The sequence below is a fragment of the Heloderma suspectum genome, chromosome Z (genome assembly GCF_057233095.1).
Source record: "Heloderma suspectum isolate Gila_16-S chromosome Z, 16-S_ref, whole genome shotgun sequence".
Taxonomy (NCBI): domain Eukaryota; kingdom Metazoa; phylum Chordata; class Lepidosauria; order Squamata; family Helodermatidae; genus Heloderma; species Heloderma suspectum.
This window is the reverse complement of record NC_139476.1, coordinates 13,889,110-13,908,640: the sequence shown is the minus strand read 5'-3', so window position 1 is coordinate 13,908,640 and position 19,531 is coordinate 13,889,110. Positions and strand designations below refer to the sequence as shown.

Sequence of the window (19,531 nt, the reverse complement as noted above, 5' to 3'; positions counted from 1 at the left end):
TTCTCTTCTTGCCAAATGGGTTCGAACCTCAAGCAAAATTGGGCAGATTTGGACATGGTTTTGATCTCCAGGTTAGATCCCCCATAGAGGGGGAAAAACACAGAGGTTCTTGGATGATGACCACAATGAAATTGCTGCAGCAGATGAAAGATGTGAATGAGGGCTGGAAGAGGGCCAGTGTGTGTGTGTGGGGGGTGACTTTTATTAAATCTCTGTTACATTTTGGCATTAGTAGGTTGCAGTTAAAGTGAAACAAAGCCAGGGGGGAAAAGCTGGCAAGCCTAGAATTAATTTGCTGGGGCTCTCTGTAACCACTGAAGGCTGCACCCTTTCCTCATCAAGGGTTTCAAGGAGATTAGGCACTCCGTTACAAATAGGTGTGCGCTCTGAGAGCTATGGACTGGGACAAGTGTATTTTACACTTGTAAAATTCTGCTCTTGATTAGTCCAAAGAAAAGCAAATTTAGTGACCTGCTATTTGTCCTGCAAATTTGCATTGTTCCTCTTCTCCCAAAATTTATTCTGGTTTTCTTAGTCATGGGGCTCCTCTTCCACAAAACCTATGCAAATCCTGTCCAGCCACCCTCTCTGGTTTTAGAGATTTCAGCAGGCACTGTCCATGTGCTTTTAAGCATATCTTTCCTAGCCATGAGGACTAGGAACTTGGCTTTGCAGGGTGGGGGGTAGAGTGAAAGATAAAAAAAAAAATTCCTAGTTATTTTCTGCATTAACCATGTTGAAGTTCTGCACTAATAGGGCACTCTTACTCAGAAATATTCCTCTGAGTTCAATGGGATTCACTCCCAGGTAAGTGTGTATAGGACTACAGCCTCAGGCCTTAATGCTATATGTAGAAAAAAGAGGGAAACAGCCCCACAGTGAAGGCACAAAAAGAGAGTCAAGCTCTGGTGCTTATAAAAAAAGATTCTTTAATAAACTGAGCTTATTTAAGAAGAGTTTATTAAATAATCTTTTTTTTACAAGCATCAGAGCTTGTCTCTCTTTTTATACCTTAATGCTTTACACCAGAGGGCACAACCCCTCAAGGCTGCCTCTGCCAAATTCCCTCCCACCAATTTCCCCACTGCCTGTACTATCCCGCATAGATCCTCCTACAGGATTGCTGGGATATGTGTAGTCCTCGGCCCCAAGCAAGCATCCCAAGCAGCTGTGGGGGGTGAAAAGGTTGCGCACTCCCAGTATATACACTTATCTGGGGATACGTCCTTTGAACTCAGTTGGGCTTTCCTCTACTAGGCAGACATAGGATTGCCAGGTTTTCCAGCTTGATTGTTGTTTTGTTTTTAAACAACTCTCTGCACAAATGTAAGTAAGTCAAGGAAGGGAGTGAAGTAGCGGATTGTCCAGCACTCCCAAGGCCCTTTCCAGGATGAGCACTGTGCTTGTGTGATCGATGCACCTTTTTCTTGCCCTTGGATGTTTCTGCCACACCAGCCTGGGACTGGCATAGGTGAAGGACTGAATTCTGGCACTTCATGGTGGACCACAGGGGCCTTGGATCCAATCTATTTAAGGGTGCCTCCTCTCCTAGAACACCCTGCTTGGGGGCCGACCAGATTTATGCCCCATGAGCTTTACAGGGACCTCAGTAGGACAGAACTCTTCCCTGCTGGGAGAGCTGTTCTCTACCAGTAGAAGTTAAACTATAGAATTTGCTACCACAAGATGTGGTGATGGCCACCAACTTGGATGGCTTTAAAAGGGGGTTGGAGAAATTCCTGGAGGAGAAGGCTATCAGTGGCTACTAGTCCCGATGGCTCTGTGCTACCATCAGTACTGCTGGGGAACATGGGCTAGAGGGTGCCGTTGCGCTCCTGTCCTGCTTGTGGGTTTTCCGTGGGCAGCTGGTTGGCTGCTGTGTGAACAGGATGCTGGACTGGATGGTCCATTGGTCTGATCCAGTAGGGCTCTCCTGATGTTCTTAAGGGTACTTCTGCCCTATCCCAGCCTGCTCCAGCCAGGAATTCTGGGGGTTTGGACTGCATGCAAAATCTTAATGCCTGTTAAGGAATTTTAAAGGCATAATGTTCAGAATCAATGTGTGCCACTGAATACTTTTATCCCCTGAAGGTTTCCTCCCCCTAATGCTGTCATGTCAAAACAGTTCTGTTTTGGAGGGCATTCAAGACTTCTGCAAATGTGCGTTTTCTGTTGGCTTTTTCCCCCCTTTGTTTTTCTGTTAGTTTTTCTTGTTCTATTGGTGTTTGCCAACATTATGCTGTGTTTTTAGCCTTGGAAGGTTTGCCAATATTATGCTGCGTTTTTATCCTTATGCTGTGTTTTTTTCCTTGATGTGTTTTTATCCTTTGGGGCAGACATGTATTGCACAAAGAAAGAAATAATCAAAACACACCTTGCTCCAAAGGCTCCTGTGACTGGGAAAGTTAAAAACAAAACATAACGAGGCAAAACAACAAAAATATATGAATCTGAATTTTTTGAAAGTTATAAACCCTCATGTTAAGAGAATTTTCTTAGAAACACTTCACCCAACCTACAAATAGCTTCAGCTCCAGTTTATCTATGTAAGGGCACAATCCTATGCATGTTTAGACAGAAAAAAGTCCTACAACTCCCCGCATTCCTCGGCCAGCAGAAAAAAAAGTCTCACAACTCCCACATTCCCCGGCCAGCAGAAAAAAGTCCTACAACTCCCAGCATTCCCTGGCCGGCAGAAAAAAAGTCCTACAGCTCCCAGCATTCCCCGGCCAGCAGAAAAAAAGTCCTACAGCTCCCAGCCTTCCACAGCTAGCCATGCTGGCTGGGGAATGCTGGGAGTTATAGGACATTTTTCTGGCTAAACATGCATAAGATTGTGCCCTAAATGGATTGTTTTCAAACACTGGCTGCTCACTTATCTACAGTGGGTCAAGGTGGCTCACACTTGTAGATGAAGACAGATTTTCATGGTTAACGTTTTGAAATTGTGTGTGTGTGGTGTGTGGAGATAGAGACCAGCTTCCCTGCCCCATGCTCCAAGAATGACAAGTTCATGCCACGTGCTCCAAGGACTTCCCCATAATGTGTGTTTTTTTAAGTGTTTTCTATTTATTGCCTTCTGCAGGGAGGAGATGCACCAGCCAGGGCTGAGCAGTGACCTCTCCTTTGTCTGTGGAGACAGCGGCAGGGCCTGGTTACTGGAGCTTGACAAGGGGCAATTTGTCTCTCTCCCTGCTGTCCCAGTCGAACTTGATGACCTTGGCAGCAAGCTAATTTTAGCAGCCACGGGGTGTCTTTTGCTACGCAAAGCGGCTGCAGGGAGACAGGGGAGCAAGAGAGGCAATCGCTGGAAATGAAAGCAGGAGAGAAATTGCGCGGACGGCTCCCTGACTCCTGCTCACTTCTGCAAAAGTCTAACACTTCCCAGGAATAAGTAGCGTAATCTGGATTATCTAGACCCTTTTCAGTCTGGCTTCAGGCCTGAGCAGGGCACCAAAACAGCCTTAGTCACCCTGTCTAATAATCTTTATTGGGAGAGAGACAGGGGGAGTGCAGTGACACCAATATGCAGATGACAATCAACCCTGGCTCTCCTTTCCATCTGAATCAGGAGAGGCTTCGGAGTTCTGGGTCAGTGCCTAAAGGCGGTGATGAGCTGGATGAGGGCCAATGAATGGAGGCTGAATCCCAACAAGGCAAAGGTGCTGTGGATAGCTGGTTCTTGGGTACAGAAATTGGATAGATGTCCCGTTCTGGACAGGGTAGCGCTCCCCCAGAAGGAGCAGATGTGTACCTTGGGGGTGCTCCTGCATTCTCAGCTGTAACTGGAGGCCTTGATGGCAAGGAGTGCTTCATCTGTTCCTGGACCACGACACCCTGGCCTCAGTAATCCATGCTATAATAATCTCATGGTTTGAGTACTCTAATGTGCTCTGCATGGGGCTGCTGCCCTTGAAGACAGACCAGAGGCCACAAGGAATGCTCAGTGCTGAGGACAGGTTGTTATCTGGGCTGGTGAGGCAAGAGTCTATCACTCCAACTGTAAGAACTTTACAAAGCTTACTGGGGTGCCACCAGGCCTGATTCTAGGCTTTGGTATTGGTCTATAAAGCCATATATGAATTACAACCCAAGTATTCAGAGGAACATCTCTCCTGATGTATCCCAACTTGTGCATTAAGATCATGTGGGGGGGAGGGAGGGCTACTGCTGTGCCACCAATGGGCAAAATCCAGGAGAAGCAGTGCCTTCTCTGTGGTTGCCCCTAGTTTATGGAACTCCCTCCTGACTGAGATCCGTTTGCACCCCAGGATAGCGACCATTCATCACTACCTTAAACCATTTCTATTTCACCAAGACTTCGTTGAAAAAGGGATGTGGTGGTCATTGTGTTGTGAATGTTCTTCTGACTATGAACTTCACCACATGAGGCTAAAACATGCATCCTTACTGGGGCTTCTGCTTCTGGATTCTTTGCAGGATTAAGGTTGGCTCCTTTACACAGGCGGACACGGGCTTTGAATTGGGGAATTCCTTTCTGGGCAAGTTCTATATACAGGCGCTAGATGGCGCTGTGGTTATAGTGGAACTGCGCAATTACACACAGCCGATGTATCGGATTAACGTTCCTTATCGGCTTATCTCCGACCTTTTAAAAAGCAAGATACAGGTCAGAAAGCATGGGAGATGCCCTGGAGGTTGACGATGTCATGTAAAGGACCTGCAAACCTCCATGAGAGACCAATCACGTGTGTGCAATAAAAGCCTCATCTATGATTTTGTGGGCTTTTAACCATGTTTTAGGTATAACTGTATGGTTTTAACTGTCGTTGTGAGCTGGGCAGGAGGAAGAGCAGATTATAAAAACCAGTAAATAAATAGTTCCATAGCTCTGTGCCGGGGGTGCATTGGTGTGCAATGAGACAACTGCAAGAAATCCAAGAGAAACACACTAATTAAAAACCTCCAGTGAGGATCTACCCGAAGAGAAGTGTTTGCATGAGCTGTTGTTCTGGCTTTGCCACCGACAAATCTGCTTCTGCAGATGAGGAGGGGAGAGCGCGTGTGCATACTTTGGGCCAGGAGGGCTTGCAGGATGAAGCCCGGCCTTCACTCTCCCAGCTCATTTCTTTTCGCTGGCCTTCTTTGAAGGAGGGTTGGAGGAGGAGCGCAGGTCTGGAGGAGGAGATGATACCCCTGCAGGGCATCCAAAACGGTGGCTGCGAGAGGAACGCCAGGAGCGAAAGCATCCTCGCTGTGAGTTGGGGACCAGAGGCAGGCCTGGTTGTGGAGAGGAGAAGGCTTCTTGCCTTTTTCTGTGGCGATGGGGTTTTGCCTCCAGGTCCTGTCTTCTATGAGGATTCTCAAGGACGGGGGTAGACACTGCCCCCCAGGCAGCCACTCTCACACCATGAGGAAGTGGGATCTTCTTCCTGCTCCTCGTCCTTCAAAATTATCGGCCAGACCCAGCAGGAAAACTCCACATGGAAGACCTTCTCATGATCAGGGTTCAGATGGGGCTCTCCCTGACTTAACTCCTCAGTGGTCCTCTGCTGGAGTTTCCATGTCCCATCCAGGGTCAGAAGGCGCCTGTTGGCCAAAATCTAAGGTTTGCTGGCAACTAGAGCTGTGCACAAATGGCCTCTTGAAATTCTCCCCCTTACTTGTGGGCAGAGAAATCGGGGAGACCATTTCGCTGAATTTCTCCAGGGGGAGGAGAAATTCTCATCCGTTTCTCCCAGGTCAGGCTCCCCATCGGCAGGGCTTGTAGCACGGCTTCTTTCTTTTTTGGTCAGGGTTTTGCGTGTTTTCGTGCTGCAACAGCATCAGCGGTCTTGGCAGGCCGGCCCCAACTTGCATCCACCTCAATGCAGGTGGGGCAGTGTTGCGTCCGGCTCCAGGGATGAGGTGGAGTTCGTATATGACCAGCCTGGCGCCCTCCAGATGTGATGGGACTACAACTCCCATCACCCACCCAGCACAGCCGAGGATGATGGGAGTTTGTTTATTATTTATTTATGATTACATTTCTGTCCCACCTTTCCCCCTCTTGCAAAGAACCCAAGGCGGCTCACGTGGTCCCCCTCCTCTCCATTTTATCCTGACAACAGCCCTATGAGGTAGGTTAGCCTGAGAGTCCATGACTGGTCCAAAGTCACCCAGTGAGCTTCCTGGCCGAGTGGGGACTTGAACCCAGGTCTCCCGAGTCCCAGCCCAACACTCTTTTCTACACTAGACTGTTAATCAGCTGTTAATTCACTGCATCTACTTTTGGTTTTGTCACAGAACTGAGATCCAACCATCACACGAGGAATGTTTGCTTTCCTGTTTTTCCACTACATAACCTCTAGGTTGTGCTGTGGTATAGTGGAACAGCCCAAACTCACCAGAGGAAATAGCACTTTCTTTCACTTTCACAATTAAATGCCGCATTTTTCCTGCGCTCGTTAGACACAGAAGCAAAACTGGAGGGTCACTATGTCATCTAAAGAACCCGTAAACAACTGTGAGTAGGGAATGACGCATGTATGCTAAATGCCTCATATAGGAAAGCTCTAACCACTACACTGCAGTGAAGCATGCGATCAAGGCAGGAATTGTGTCCATTCAACGCCCCCCCAGCTGCATAAGAAAGCCCGTCCCTACTCACTCGTAGCCGCAGCACCTCCGTCTCCTCCTGATAGACTGCCAGCTGCTTCTTCCACTGATCCACGTTGGCGTTGGCTTCGTGCAAAGCAGCCACCAGCTTGTTGTTGTTGTCTTGTAGAGTGAAAAATTCTGCTTCCCACTGGACTTCACAGACAGACCTGGGGTGGGTTGGAGGGATGTGGGGAGAATGCACAGGGTGGGATGAGTATTTCTTTGCTTTATACATTTGTGCCTTGCTTATATATAGAACACCACACTAAAGAAATGTAGTGGTATCGAACCTCAAAAGCTATTGCGTTCATGTCCTGCTTGTGAGGCCCCTGTATGAACAGAATGCTGGATGAGGTGGAGCCTTGGTCTGATACAGCATGGCTCTTCTGAAGTTCTGAAGTTTGTTTTATACTGCCCATTCCCTCCACCCCTGGCCCAAATTTTGCCTGGTGCCAAAATGACATTAACATGACATGAGCCTCACCAGGAAGTGCATTTCACAAATCAGGTGCCACCACAGAGAAGGCCTTCCCCCCAGTAACCATCTCTTGGACCTCAGATAGTGAGGAACGCGGAGAAGGGTCCTTGACAAAGACCTTGGGATATGAGCAGGTATATATGGAGACAGGAGGCCCTTCAGGTATTCTTTAAAGGTCAAAACCAGTGCTTTGAATACAGTCCAGAAATGGACTGGAAGCCAGTGCAGCTGAAAGACCACTGGTGTCATATGCCCATAGTCCCAGTTAACAATCCAGCAGCTGTATTTGAACAAGTGGCAGTTTTAGGGTTGCCTTCAAGGGATGTTCCCAGCATCCAGGTACAGCTGGCAATTCTGATTTATTTCTCGGTTTTTGAGGGTGCTCTCTGAGCAGCCTCCAGAAGCAAAGACAACACAAGGGCCAGCCCCCTCGGGTGCTCACCCTTCTGAAAGCATCTTCTTGATGCGCTCCCTTTCCGTCGTCATCTCCATGTCAGCACTTTGGCTACGAAACAGCTTGTCATCTCCAGGCCCATTGGAACTGATGATGGGGCTGGGCAGGATCTGTGGGGCAGGAGAGCGAGGGGTCAGATGGGTGAGGCGTGGGGTGTCTGCTCTCTGCTGCCCCCAAGCATCACTCCTTTCCCACGGCAGCATCCTACGAAGAAAAGACCCCTCGTCCTGCCCCTACATGCACAGAAGCCTCCCATACACATGAGCGGTTGATCCCAGCGCCCTCCTGGAAGGTTCGTTTTGTGTATTATATTTCTATCCTGTCCCACAGCCGAAACTCTCTGGGTAGCTCGCCAGGGTTAAAACCATTAAAAATACATCACAGACGGCGCAAAACCATTTCCATAAAAACATATAAACGGACAGCACACACACGGACAACGCATATCTAAAAAAAGCAATTTTTTAAACAACCAACCAAAGACAATCCAGAACCTGATTAAAAACTCATTCTATGCTGCCAAGTACTTGAGAGAAGAGGGCAGGCTTAACCTGGCACCGAAAAGATGACAATGTTGGCACCAGGCAGGCCTTCAAACCTATCCAAAATCCAGCGCCATTCCCAGGGTGTCATCTCTCTCTCTCTCATATATGTCTCTCTTCTTCCCTTTTTGTAGGTTGGTGCAGTTCCTTTGGAACTCCTTGCCACTACAGATTCAAAATTCTGCAGAAACTATTCTGCTGTAACTATACACAGCACTTCAGTCATCAAATGCACATGAGAAATCAAAAGTATTTCAGCAATGATTCTATTCACCTCCCTCTCCTGCTCTCTGCCATGGTGCCAAGTGTCCCCCCCCTTCCTCCTCTTCCTCCTCCTCCTCCTCCTCCTCCTCCTCCAGGACAAGGGACTGTTCACACTCCCTCCTCTGCATGTGCTGTGAATCCATCTGTGCCTAGCCCCAGGAACACAGTGTCCTCCACCCCCCAAGTTCCATCCGTCTCTGTTGCCCAGGAGATCACAGCAAAGCAGCCATCCTTTGACTCGTCAGAGGGCTGGCTGAGAACTGTCCCCTCCGGGTCTTCTTTCCCCCCTCTTAGGCAGTTAGCACCTAATGCTGGGACAGCGAGAGAATCCAAAATCATTTCTGACCCATTTTGGGACACCTGTCAGATTTGGATCCATCACACCCCAGCAGGCCGGGAACAGCCACTCTGTCTCCCAGAGGGATAAGAAAGCCGGCAACACAGAAGCATCACAGAAGCCACTAACCTGGTGCCCTTGGGATGGTTCCGACTCCAACCCCCATCAGCCCCAGCTAGCATGGCCAGAGGTCAGGGATGATGGGAGTTGCAGTCCCAGGGCCCCAGATTGGGGAAGGCTGCTTTGGAGTGATGTTTGCAAGAAATGGTACCTGACTCTCCTCCCCGTGCTGAATAGTGAGCGCAGGACACAGTGCCGCTTTGGACCTTGAGGGCATCCCTCTTAGGAGGCGAGACCGGCACTTGCCAGATGTGAAACAACTTGGCACTCCCAGAAAAAACGGGAAAGGGGTGTGCACGTATTTGGACTGTGGGCTGCCTGTTAGCCAAACTGGGTCTAATAACAAGGGCCTGCTCTGAAGGAATGCCTCCTCCCACATGAAATTGCTCTTACGCTATGTTCAACACATAAGGAGAAGTGCCTCCGGGGCCTTCTTGGTGGTGGCTCCCAGACTGTAGATCTCTTTCCCCAAAGAGTTTTGGTTAGCCCTTTCTTTCTTGAGTTTTAGGAGGGCAACAAAGACATTTTGATTCTGCCATGCCTTTGATCTGTTTTAAGACACAATCCTATGCATGTTTAGACAGAAAAAGGTCCTACAACTCCCAGTCTTCCCCAGCCAGTATGGCTGGCTGGGGAATGCTGGGAGTTGTAGGACTTTTTTCTGTCTAAACATGCATAAGATTGCGCCCTTAATCTCTTTCTGTGGCAATATATTTTTAAGCCGACCCAGTTATTTTACTTCTTTATGCCTCTCTCATTGCTGGTGTTTTAATGATTTAATTGACGTAACGTGCTTATTTTCAATCTCATTATTTTTGTTCCATGTTTGTGTTTTTAATCTAGAAGTGCGTTGGAGGGCTGAAAGGCGGGGGAGACATTTTTAGTTCATGTGTTTAATTAATTAATTTATGCCTGTTAAATGAATATGGATGACTGGAGGAGAGTCCCAAGGACATTCCAAGAGTTCTGTAGTCATTCTGTTCTGGATTCTTCCCTTCCCACCCACTTAGCTGCCGGGACCAGCCCAGAGTCAGAACCAGATGAGATCTCCTTGGCACTGGCCCCAGCACATCTTGGGACTAAGGGCAGTTAGCATATGTGAATTCACAACCTGAGGCTGCCCCCTTGGCCTGATTTCATATACGGCTTGTTCCTGTTTAAACCAGCCTTTTATTCAGAATCATGAGGACTGGAAGCCTGCTATATTTTTAGGGAAAAGGCCATAGCTCAGTGGTGGAGCACCTGCTCTGCACACATAAGGTCCCAGGTTCAGTCACCGGCATCTCTAGTTAAAAGGGTCTCTGGTAGTCAGGGGCGGTGCTAGCCCTGCTCCCCAATCTAGTTCCATGGGCCCCATATCTATTCCACAGAGCCCTGAGTCTCCACTGCTGCAATTAAGCTGAGGTGCATTTCTGTCTGGGGCCAAACCGTCCGGAGTGTCCGGAGTGTTTGCAGTGGGAACAAAGTTGATCTCTTAGTAAATAGCCTTTATTATGCGAATCAGTCAGCTCAACAGTAGTTCAGGTTACAGACTTCTTCAGCCTCCAGCAGCCTAGAGATAAGATCTCTAATTAGCTTTGCACAATACTACATAAACTACCTGAAGATCTGTTTGATGGATGCACTATTGCTATGAAAGTTGAAACGAAGCCGGCACCAGCCCACAGTACGAAACCTGAGCGGCTTCTCTAGTCTCGCCTTCGGGGAGGGTCTCCTCCTAGGGACCTCTTTTGATGGGCCAACTCTGTAGTTGCTCTTCTCCCTTGACTCAGCATCTGATTCTGGCATCTGTCACTCCCAGCTCCTCCCTCCCCGTAAGATCTGGTTTCCCCACAGACGGAGACGTTTGTGTTTGGCTTTGAACCAACTGATCTGGACAGATTCCTCTCTTCCCCGTCTCTCCGCTCTATCTCCTGAATCCTTGCTAACCTGCCCACTGCTTCACCCTCTTCCTCAGACTATGAGTCCATTCCCACGCCCTCTCGAGATGCTTCCTTACAATTTCTCAGCTTAATTGCCACGAGGGGAGAGGACTGTCAAGGGGATTGCAGCAGGGGAGGGAAGGATGACCTCTTCCCTTCCCATACGCTGCAACACTCCCTAAGAAAATCTTCCCCTGCATGGCAAGTAAGCTTAGAAAAAAAACACCTTGTCCATTGATTTGGGACGACCAGGGTCAGGGTACAAATTAATTGAAGCATGTCTTTTATTTGAGATTATTTGTTTTTATAGATCTGTTTTTACAGATTCTACTGAAACACATTTTTATGGATTTTAAAAAATCGTACCCATTTTGTGTGCTTTTTATCTTGTATGCCGCCTTGAGAGGGTTCCAGCAGCCTAGAAATCATTTGAGGGCACAATCCTATGAATGTTTAGACAGAAAAAAGTTCTACAACTCCCAGAGTGCCCAGCCAGCACCCTGGGGGTTGTAGGACTTTTCTGTGTCTAAACTTGCATCGGACTGCACACTTCAGTGCCTAGCAACACCTCTGCCAGCAGCAGATGTGGGGACAAGACCCTTCTCTTCCTAGAACCTTGGAGAGCATCTGCCAATCTGAGGAGGTAACACTAGCCTAGATCAACCTATAGTTTGTTTGGCATTAAGGCAGCTTCCTCTGTTTCAGTGCATCATTTCAGCTCATAGTGAATTGAACAAAAAACATTGAAAGATGGTGAAAGGGGCGGGAGGGAGACCGGGACTCCCAAAACCTGCCTGCCTGCTTACCTGGTGGGAAGTCAAGCTGAATGCGGGGCTGGTCAGCTCCGTCTTGTCTTGCGATTTCTCCCTTGCCAAGCGGGCGGCTTCCTTCACCTCTTGGAACTTCTCCGCAAACTGCGTTGCCACAGCACAGGGGGAAAAACAGCACACAACAATAACGCATCATCCACCACCTTGGACTTTCCAAACGGGATGCAAGCCATGAAGAGGCAGCCTCGATTTCATCAGCTCGTCTTTGGACTTTCCCCCAAAGATCACCAAAGACATGCATGCTTCTCCCTCCCCCCAGTTTTCTTTTTGGTAACATCGTGCCTGATGAAGAGATCTGCTGAACTCGAAAGCTTGCACAGTTTTGGTGATCTTTTGGTTGGCCTAATAAAGGTATTATACTAATATGGATTCTGGAATTCTTCTTCAGTCAGCACAACTGCCTTTGGGTTTGTTTGGTTTTTGTGTGACTTGGAGAACACCAAATCTAGCCATTCTTCAGCGAGACTCTACACTGAAGGAAGATGATTTTATACTACCTAAGAACATAAGAATATCTGAAGAATCCTGCTGGATCAGACCCAGGGTCCATCCAGTCCAGCATTCTGTTCACACAGCGGCCAACCAGCTGCCCACGGGAATCCCACAAGCAGGACAGGAGCGCAACAGCACCCTCCCCCTGAACCTGGGAATTTTTTCTCCCAGGGTTCCTTCCCTCCAACTGCTACTAGGTAAAGCTACCCAATTTGGCTTCAATTGACTTAAAAAAAAATAAACTAGTACAGCATCTGCAATTATCTCCAGCTTGGTTAATTTAAAGGTGGCCTAGTTTCACTCTGTGATCCACTGGTAAAAGGGAGCTTGTGGACACATCTGAGTTGGATTTTATATTTCCAAAATGGGGGTCCAACATGGAGGGTCCAAAATGGGGGGCCATTTCCAGGCCCTTTCTGTTGCCAGCAACGCTAAAGGCAGCTCCATGTCCAACCCTGTCACCATCACATGAACTGCACAGCTTAATTTTAATGTCTACAGATCTTCCCCCCAGCCCACGCTCATACCTGACTCTGAACATGCAGGCACTGTGACCACCATCAAGTGAGCTTTCCACCCCCCGCTCCCCCCACACACACATATACACACACCAACCCCACAGATACTTCTCCTTTGGAGGGCTGGCTTCCTCAGAGAGGTCTTTCCTGCCACTTCTTACCTGGGAGAGATGTTGCTCGGAGGCAAACCCCAATCCATACACGGTGTTGGCCCTGCTGTCCGCCCACTGGCCAAATTTCTGCGAGGTCTTTGTGAAGGTCATGTTGGGGGTGATGGTGCTGTTGATGATGGCCTGCCAAGAAAGGGAAGCAGCAAAGGTTCTAAGGGCCAAACTGGATGAGACAGAGGGCCGGCCCTACCATGAGGCATGTTGAGGCAACTGCTTCAGGCGGCATTTGCTGGGGGGAATGGCAGCAGCAGCAGCGACCCGCTGGCTGTTCCACCTGAGTCCTCCCAGATATTCTGTCTGGGGGACAATAGAGCTGTGCATACCTTATGGCCTGACGTGCGCCCCTAAGCAAGCCTGCTACTCTCAGGTGTGGGGGAGAATGCTGTTGCACACAGGGCTAGCATCTAGGGTAGGCATGATGGGGCTCTTGTCAAGGGCCCACACCCCAGCAAGGGCCCACTGACAACCCTCCCTGGACTTGCTCCTCCTCTTCTCCATTGCAACTGGCTTGTTCCCCTGCCTCTCGCTCTGGCCCAGGCAATGGAGGCGGTAAGAAGGAGGAGGAGGAGATGCCACGGCCAGCTTGCTCTCTGGCTGTCCACCTGCCAAGGAAGACAGTGGTAGCAGTGATGAAGAAGAGGAGCATGAGAAGGGAGACTCATTGAGGGAGGGGGCCCATGGAGGGTGTCTTCTCCAAGGCCCCCCAAAACCTGGATCCAGCACTCAGTTCACAGTCAGCTTCTGCTCATAGTATGGAGTGGGGCACCATCTTGTCCTTTGCCTCAAACAGCAAAACATTTCGGCCCGGCCCCGGACAGATGTCATTCATGTACGAATGGCCTTTAAGAGCTAAATAGCAAGTGCGTCAGGGAGAAATCCAGCGTGGGATATTGGCAGGCGGCAAAGGGGTAAGGACCGTGTCCCCCACACCTGTCAGGAGCGCCCTGGCAGCCTCTTTCAGTAGATGCCAATAGCCAACTCAAGACACAGACGAAACTATTCTTTTCAAGGCTTTAATCCTTTCACGACTCTTTCCGATGCCCATCACCAGCGACTAAGCAAGGAACAGCAGAGCAGCCTATGCTCTGGGTAGGCAGTTGGTCCCCGTTTGAAGGAGAATCACTTGAAGACCCTGAACTTATGGGCTAGGGAGATCCTCCCTCTTTCCCTTGGGTCCATGGGACGCGGCCTTTGCTTGCATGCCAAACGGGCGCTATGCCTCCTTTCTGCGCCCTCCATTGCTCGTCGCTCCCTGCGTCTGCGTCGAGCATCTAGCAAGCCCCCCTCCCGCACTCTCTCACTGCCCGGGTCACTATCTATCTCAGGAATGCCAGCAGGAGGAATCTCTGCCAGCTGCTGTACTTGTGAGAGATGAGCTGGCTCCTCTCCCACAGGTCGCTGATCCTCCTCAGAATCAGAACTGCTCTGGGGTTCTATCGGCTCAGTTTCCACCCTGACAACACCTACCGGCAGGGTGCCAATCTGGATGAGGACTCCCGTGTCTACCGTTTACTTTTTTAAAAGCTGTCCATGCTAACCGCTCATTGTTGAAACGGCTTCTCGTCAAGTGAGGCCCTGAGCTTTTCCTGAACAACCAGCCTTGGTTTTACTGGTATAGCTTGGTTTTAAATGTTTTTATTCTTTTGTATGTGGATTGCTTGTTTTCTTTACTGTTCACTGGCCAGGAGTCTTAAAAAAAGGATATATCACGGTTTATCCTTTTTAAATAAATAAAAAAAGACAAATAAGGATTTGGGGGACAGCTTAAACAGATCTGGAAGGCAGACTGGATTCATGGCCTCACTGTGCCGGATGTGCCTGATCTCATCTGATCTCGTAAGTTAAGCAAGGTCAGCCCTGGTTAGTGCTTGGATGGGAGACCGCCTGGGAATCAGGCTTCCTGCACTGAGCAGGGGGCTGGACTCGATGGTCTTGGAGACCCCTTCCAACCCTATGGTTCTATGGATTATGATTCTAAATCAGGCTGCTTTTACAAAATGCTGCTCGAAAAGGAAATCCTTCTGGGACAGCCAGTGTGGTGTAGTGATTGCAGTGTCATTCTTGGAGCAGAGAGACATGGGTTTAAATCCCTCTACCACTCCAGCCTCTGGTCATTATCTCTCAACCTAACATACCTCACAGGGTCGTTGTGAGGCTAAATGGAGTGGGGAGCAGGAGGAAAGGCAGGATATAAATTATTGTTATTATTTAATGATATTTATGAATTGCTTATGTTAAAGAAATTTCTAAGTGATGTACAGAGGACAAGATTACCTTCCTGGGAATAGCTGTTGCAAAAGGAATGTTTTTAGCAGGTGCCAAAAACTCAGAAGGCTTGCCACCTGTTTAATCTGTAGTGGCAGGAAGTTCCAGAGAGTAGGTGCTATGACACTAAAAGCCCTATTTCAAACCATGATAGAGCAGTCCCCTGAAATCTTGGGTGCCGTCGGGAGGGTTATCTCCTGAAGAGCACAGCAACCGAGCTGGCCAACAGAGAATCTCTTGGGTAATGTAATAAATAAGGATTATTAAGTTACTAGTCCTTATTGCCTCAAAACAACAAACGGGCACGAGAGAAGCTGGTTGCTTCCTGGGTCTCTCACCTTGGTGCCTCCCACACTGATGATCCGGTAGACATTGCGGGTGGCATCAAAGAAGTAGGAGACCGTCAAGGCATGCTTGCTTGCTGGGATCCAGTTCCTTTTGGTGGCTGGATCGATCTGAAAGATGTGAGCCCTGGTGCTGAAGATCGGCTGCTCCCTGCAGTGGAGAGGGGTGGAAGCACAGCATGAAGCACTGAGCGGCAGAGAATGAGTTCAGCTGTTCCTGCCACCTAAAGGACCCACGGGGTCCTCTGTGTGGTCCTGAGCACAAGAAGCAGACAGCCACTTTGGCTGGGTGGGGGCGGAAGGGAAACCTCCCATACAGCCCTGAGTTAGGAAGGGCTGCATGAAGTCAGCGGGGAGGGAGCAGGGCAGGATCTGACACATCGATCTGAAAGAACAAACCACCAATGACGCCTTGAGGCTGTTCACACCACACAACCCACACTCAGTGGTTGAGTGTGGGTTGTTTTGAACCATCGGTTGTTTGTTGGACCGTGGCTTAGTGTGCTGTCCGAAGCCGCCGGGCTGGCTTGTTAACCATGCAGTGTGGCTTATTTTCTCGAACAAGCCACCTTGAGAACCCAGGGTTTGTTGCTGGGTTGTTCAGGGTGGTTAACAAGCCACATTGCAAGGTCCATCTACTTCTGTAATGTTGCATAAATGGCCCCTTTATGGCCACCATTTACACAACATTACTTTTGCGGAGAAACCCGAGCTGCTGTTTTCACACAAAATGGCGGCTCGCTAAGGGGACGGGCAGCCATCCAGCAAACAAGTCTGGTAAGTGGCAGAGGCCGGCGAGCAGGGTCTGGGGGGCTGAGCAGGGGGACTCTGCTGGACTCCACCCTCTTCTTGGACTCCCATGACAAACAACCCACAGTTCAAAACAACCCACACTCAACCACTGAGTGTGGGTTAGCGTGTCGTCTGAGCAAGCCCCTTAATTCTGATCCTTCTTACTGTACTTAATTATTCAAAAAGTATTCTGAGGGGTCAGCTGCTCATTATGAGCAGAAAAGCTGCCTCTGTCTCTGTGTCTGTATCCTGCCACACAAACTAAAAACAAATAAGAAAGCTTTTTTCCTTTTCCAGGACGACAGCAAACACCCTTCCCCCATGCTGAACAACCCTTGATTTACAGATGGTTCCTTTTGTGCTTTCTATCCTGCGGCTCTACGTTCTGATCAAAAGAAGGATTAGAAACTCTTGCGATGGATAGCTTGAATTTTAACACACATGCACAAGTTCAGGAGAGTTTAAGGCACGGCATTACCTAATCGTTGACATTGGTTAATACTGATTGAGGCAGGTGGTTAGGCGAGAGGGAGTGTTAAACGGTCATCAACCATCAGGTTAGTAGTCTCACTGGGCCCAAATCCCACTTTGGCTGGGGTCTGGTGGGCAATTCATTTCCTAGCAATGGAAAATGTTGGCTGTTAGTTGACATGCAAAACACAGGGGAGAAAAGAGACAGGAGGCAGAAAACACTTCATACTGCAAAGCTGGGTCCGGCCAAAAATTGTCAAGCTGTTAATCTGTAATGATTTTTGGCCACCAAGGAAAAAGAGGAAGAAATATACGCAGTCCCAGAATGCTAGGTTGCCACATCTCATTAACGCTCACTCGGCTTTACACCTGGTGTAGCTTTGCTTCAGAAACGTAATTAGGGAAGCGTGATCTGTGCACTTGTCACATCTCAACATGGATACCCAACAGGAAAAAGGATGTAATGTATGGAGAGTTGTTAAAATAAACAATGTTGTTATGAGTCAATGATTCCTCAATGGTAGATGAAAACCCAGATGTCAGCTAACTATTCAGAGGCTTGGAGAGGGCAGCAGGACAGACACAGCAGACAACTTTTTTATTGGCTGTGTGCCTTAGCCTGAGATGATAAAGCAGCGTGCTTATAGGTTCACAACCATCCTGATATGTACTGGTACTGGTACTGGTACCGGTTTCCAGGAGGGAGAGGCATACATTGGGAACCTGCCCTGGGTGCCAAAATGACTCACTACCACAGCCCTTTCCCACCTGGGGCCCTTTAGATGTGTTGGATGACAACTACCACAATCTCCCAGTATTCCAACACACCTCAGGGTATAGTTTTGCTCTCTCAAGGACTGTTTCTGTAGGAGATGCTATATAGCGTGTATGGGCAACGAGCTCTGTCCAGGCCCCCCCCCAAAATGACCACCCAGGGAGCAGCAGGTGACAAGGAGGGCAGAAGCAAACTCCATTTTATTTCTGTAGCCCTGCACATGCCTGGAGTTTTTGCCTTATAACTCAGGGTTGGCGAACAGTTTTGTTGCTGTTATTATTCTAATGTATCAGGAATGGAGGAGCAGTTGTGAAGCATGGTGTCAGGGTTTGCCTCATGACCTGGACCCCCTGAGCAACTCCTAAAGGATCTCTTGCCTCCTTAAGAGTCCCACCTTCCTTCTTTTAAACTTCCCCTTTCCAGTAACGTGGCGTTTCGGCTGTAGAAGTGGGGTGACTGACATTCTAGGCACAGTGTTTAACCACAACAGTTTACTACTAAATTAAGGCAAGCCAGTCACAACTAAAGGTATTTGTACAATAGAGCTGAGTGATATGTTGTTGTTGTTGTTCAGTCGTTCAGTCGTGTCCGACTCTTCGTGACCCCATGGACCATAGCACGCCAGGCCTTCCTGTCCTGCGCTCTCTCCCGGAGCGTGCTCAAGTTCATATTCTTGAACTTGAAGAATATGCATCCGTGATGCTATCTAGCCATCTCATCCTCTGCCGTCCCCTTCTCCTTTTGCCTTCAGTCTTTCCCAGCATCAGGGTCTTTTCCAGGGAGTTTTCTCTTCGCATTAGGTGGCCAAAATATTGGAGCTTCAGCTTCATTATCTGTCCTTCCAATGAGCACTCAGGGTTGATTTCCTTTAGGATGGACTGATCTGACCTCCTTGCAGTCCAGGGGACTCCTAAGAGTCTTCTCCAGCACCACAGTTCGAAAGCATCAATTCTTCGGCGCTCAGCCTTCCTTATAGTCCAGCTCTCACAGCCATACATTACTACTGGGAAAACCATAGCTTTGATTAGACGGATCTTTGTCGGCAAGGTGATGTCTCTGCTTCTTACTATGCTGTCTAGGTTGGCCATAGCTTTCCTCCCAAGGAGCAAGCGTCTTTTAATTTCATGGCTGCAGTCACCGCCTGCGGTGATCTTGGAGCCCAAGAAAGTAAAATCTGTCACTGCTTCCATTTCTTCCCCTTCTATATGCCAGGAAGTGATGGGGCCAGATGCCATGATCTTAGTTTTTTTAATGTTGAGTTTCAAACCAGCTTTTGCACTCTCCTCTTTCACCCTCAACAAGAGGCTCTTGAGATCCTCTTCGCTTTCTGCCATTAGGGTGGTATCGTCTGCATATCGGAGGTTGTTGATAATTCTCCCAGCAATCTTAATTCCGACCTGTGATTCATCCAACCCGGCATTTCTCATGATGTACTCTGCATATAAGTTAAATAAGCAGGGTGACAATATGCAGCCTTGTCGTACTCCTTTCCCAATTTTGAACCAATCGGTTGTTCCATGTCTGGTTCTTACTGTTGCTTCTTGACCCTCGTACAGGTTTCTCAGGAGACAGGTAAGGTGGTCTGGTACTCCCATCACTTTCAGAATTTGCCACAGTTTGTTGTGATCCACACAATCAAAGGCTTTTGTGTAGTCAATGAAGCAGAAATAGACGTTTTTCTGGAATTCTCTTGCTTTCTCCATGATGCAGCGAATGTTGGCGATTTGATCTCTAGTTCCTCTGCCTCTTCTAAACCCAGCTTGTACTTCCGGTAGTTCTCGGTTCGCATACTGCTGAAGCCTAGCTTGTAGGATTTTGAGCATCACCTTGCTGGCATGTGAAATGAGCGCAATTGTGCGGTAGTTTGAACACTCTTTGGCGTTGCCCTTCTTTGGAATTGGAATGTAAACTGACCTTTTCCAGTCTTGTGGCCACTGTTGAGTGTTCCAAATTTGTTGGCATATTGAGTGCAGCACTTTAACAGCATCATCTTTTAGGATTTTAAATAGCTCGGCTGGAATACTGTCATCTCCGCTAGCTTTGTTGTTACTAATGCTTCCTAAGGCCCACTTGACTTCACTCTCTAGGATGTCCGGCTCAAGTTCAGTGACCGCACTATCATGGCTATCAGGGACATTCAGATCTTTCCTGTATAGT

At 48.5% G+C, this 19,531-nt stretch overlaps 1 protein-coding gene across 6 annotated transcripts in view; it reads right to left on the bottom strand.

The window, feature by feature from the left end:
• Positions 1 to 19,531, bottom strand: part of HOMER3 (homer scaffold protein 3) — a 55,608-nt gene that overhangs the window by 16,554 nt on the left and 19,523 nt on the right. For 4 of the 6 annotated variants that reach the window (XM_084826305.1, XM_084826307.1, XM_084826306.1 and 1 more), the window contains 6 exons: positions 16,607 to 16,746; positions 15,331 to 15,487; positions 12,719 to 12,850; positions 11,524 to 11,631; positions 7,521 to 7,642; positions 6,611 to 6,767 (listed from right to left, as the gene is read on the bottom strand). In XM_084826305.1, the coding sequence (XP_084682431.1) occupies positions 6,611 to 6,767; positions 7,521 to 7,642; positions 11,524 to 11,631; positions 12,719 to 12,850; positions 15,331 to 15,487; positions 16,607 to 16,620 (690 nt within the window). In that variant the 5' untranslated portion in view covers positions 16,621 to 16,746. The remainder of the gene's footprint in view (positions 1 to 6,610; positions 6,768 to 7,520; positions 7,643 to 11,523; positions 11,632 to 12,718; positions 12,851 to 15,330; positions 15,488 to 16,606; positions 16,747 to 19,531) is intronic. The other 2 variants (XM_084826309.1, XM_084826308.1) reach the window with 1 other exon arrangement.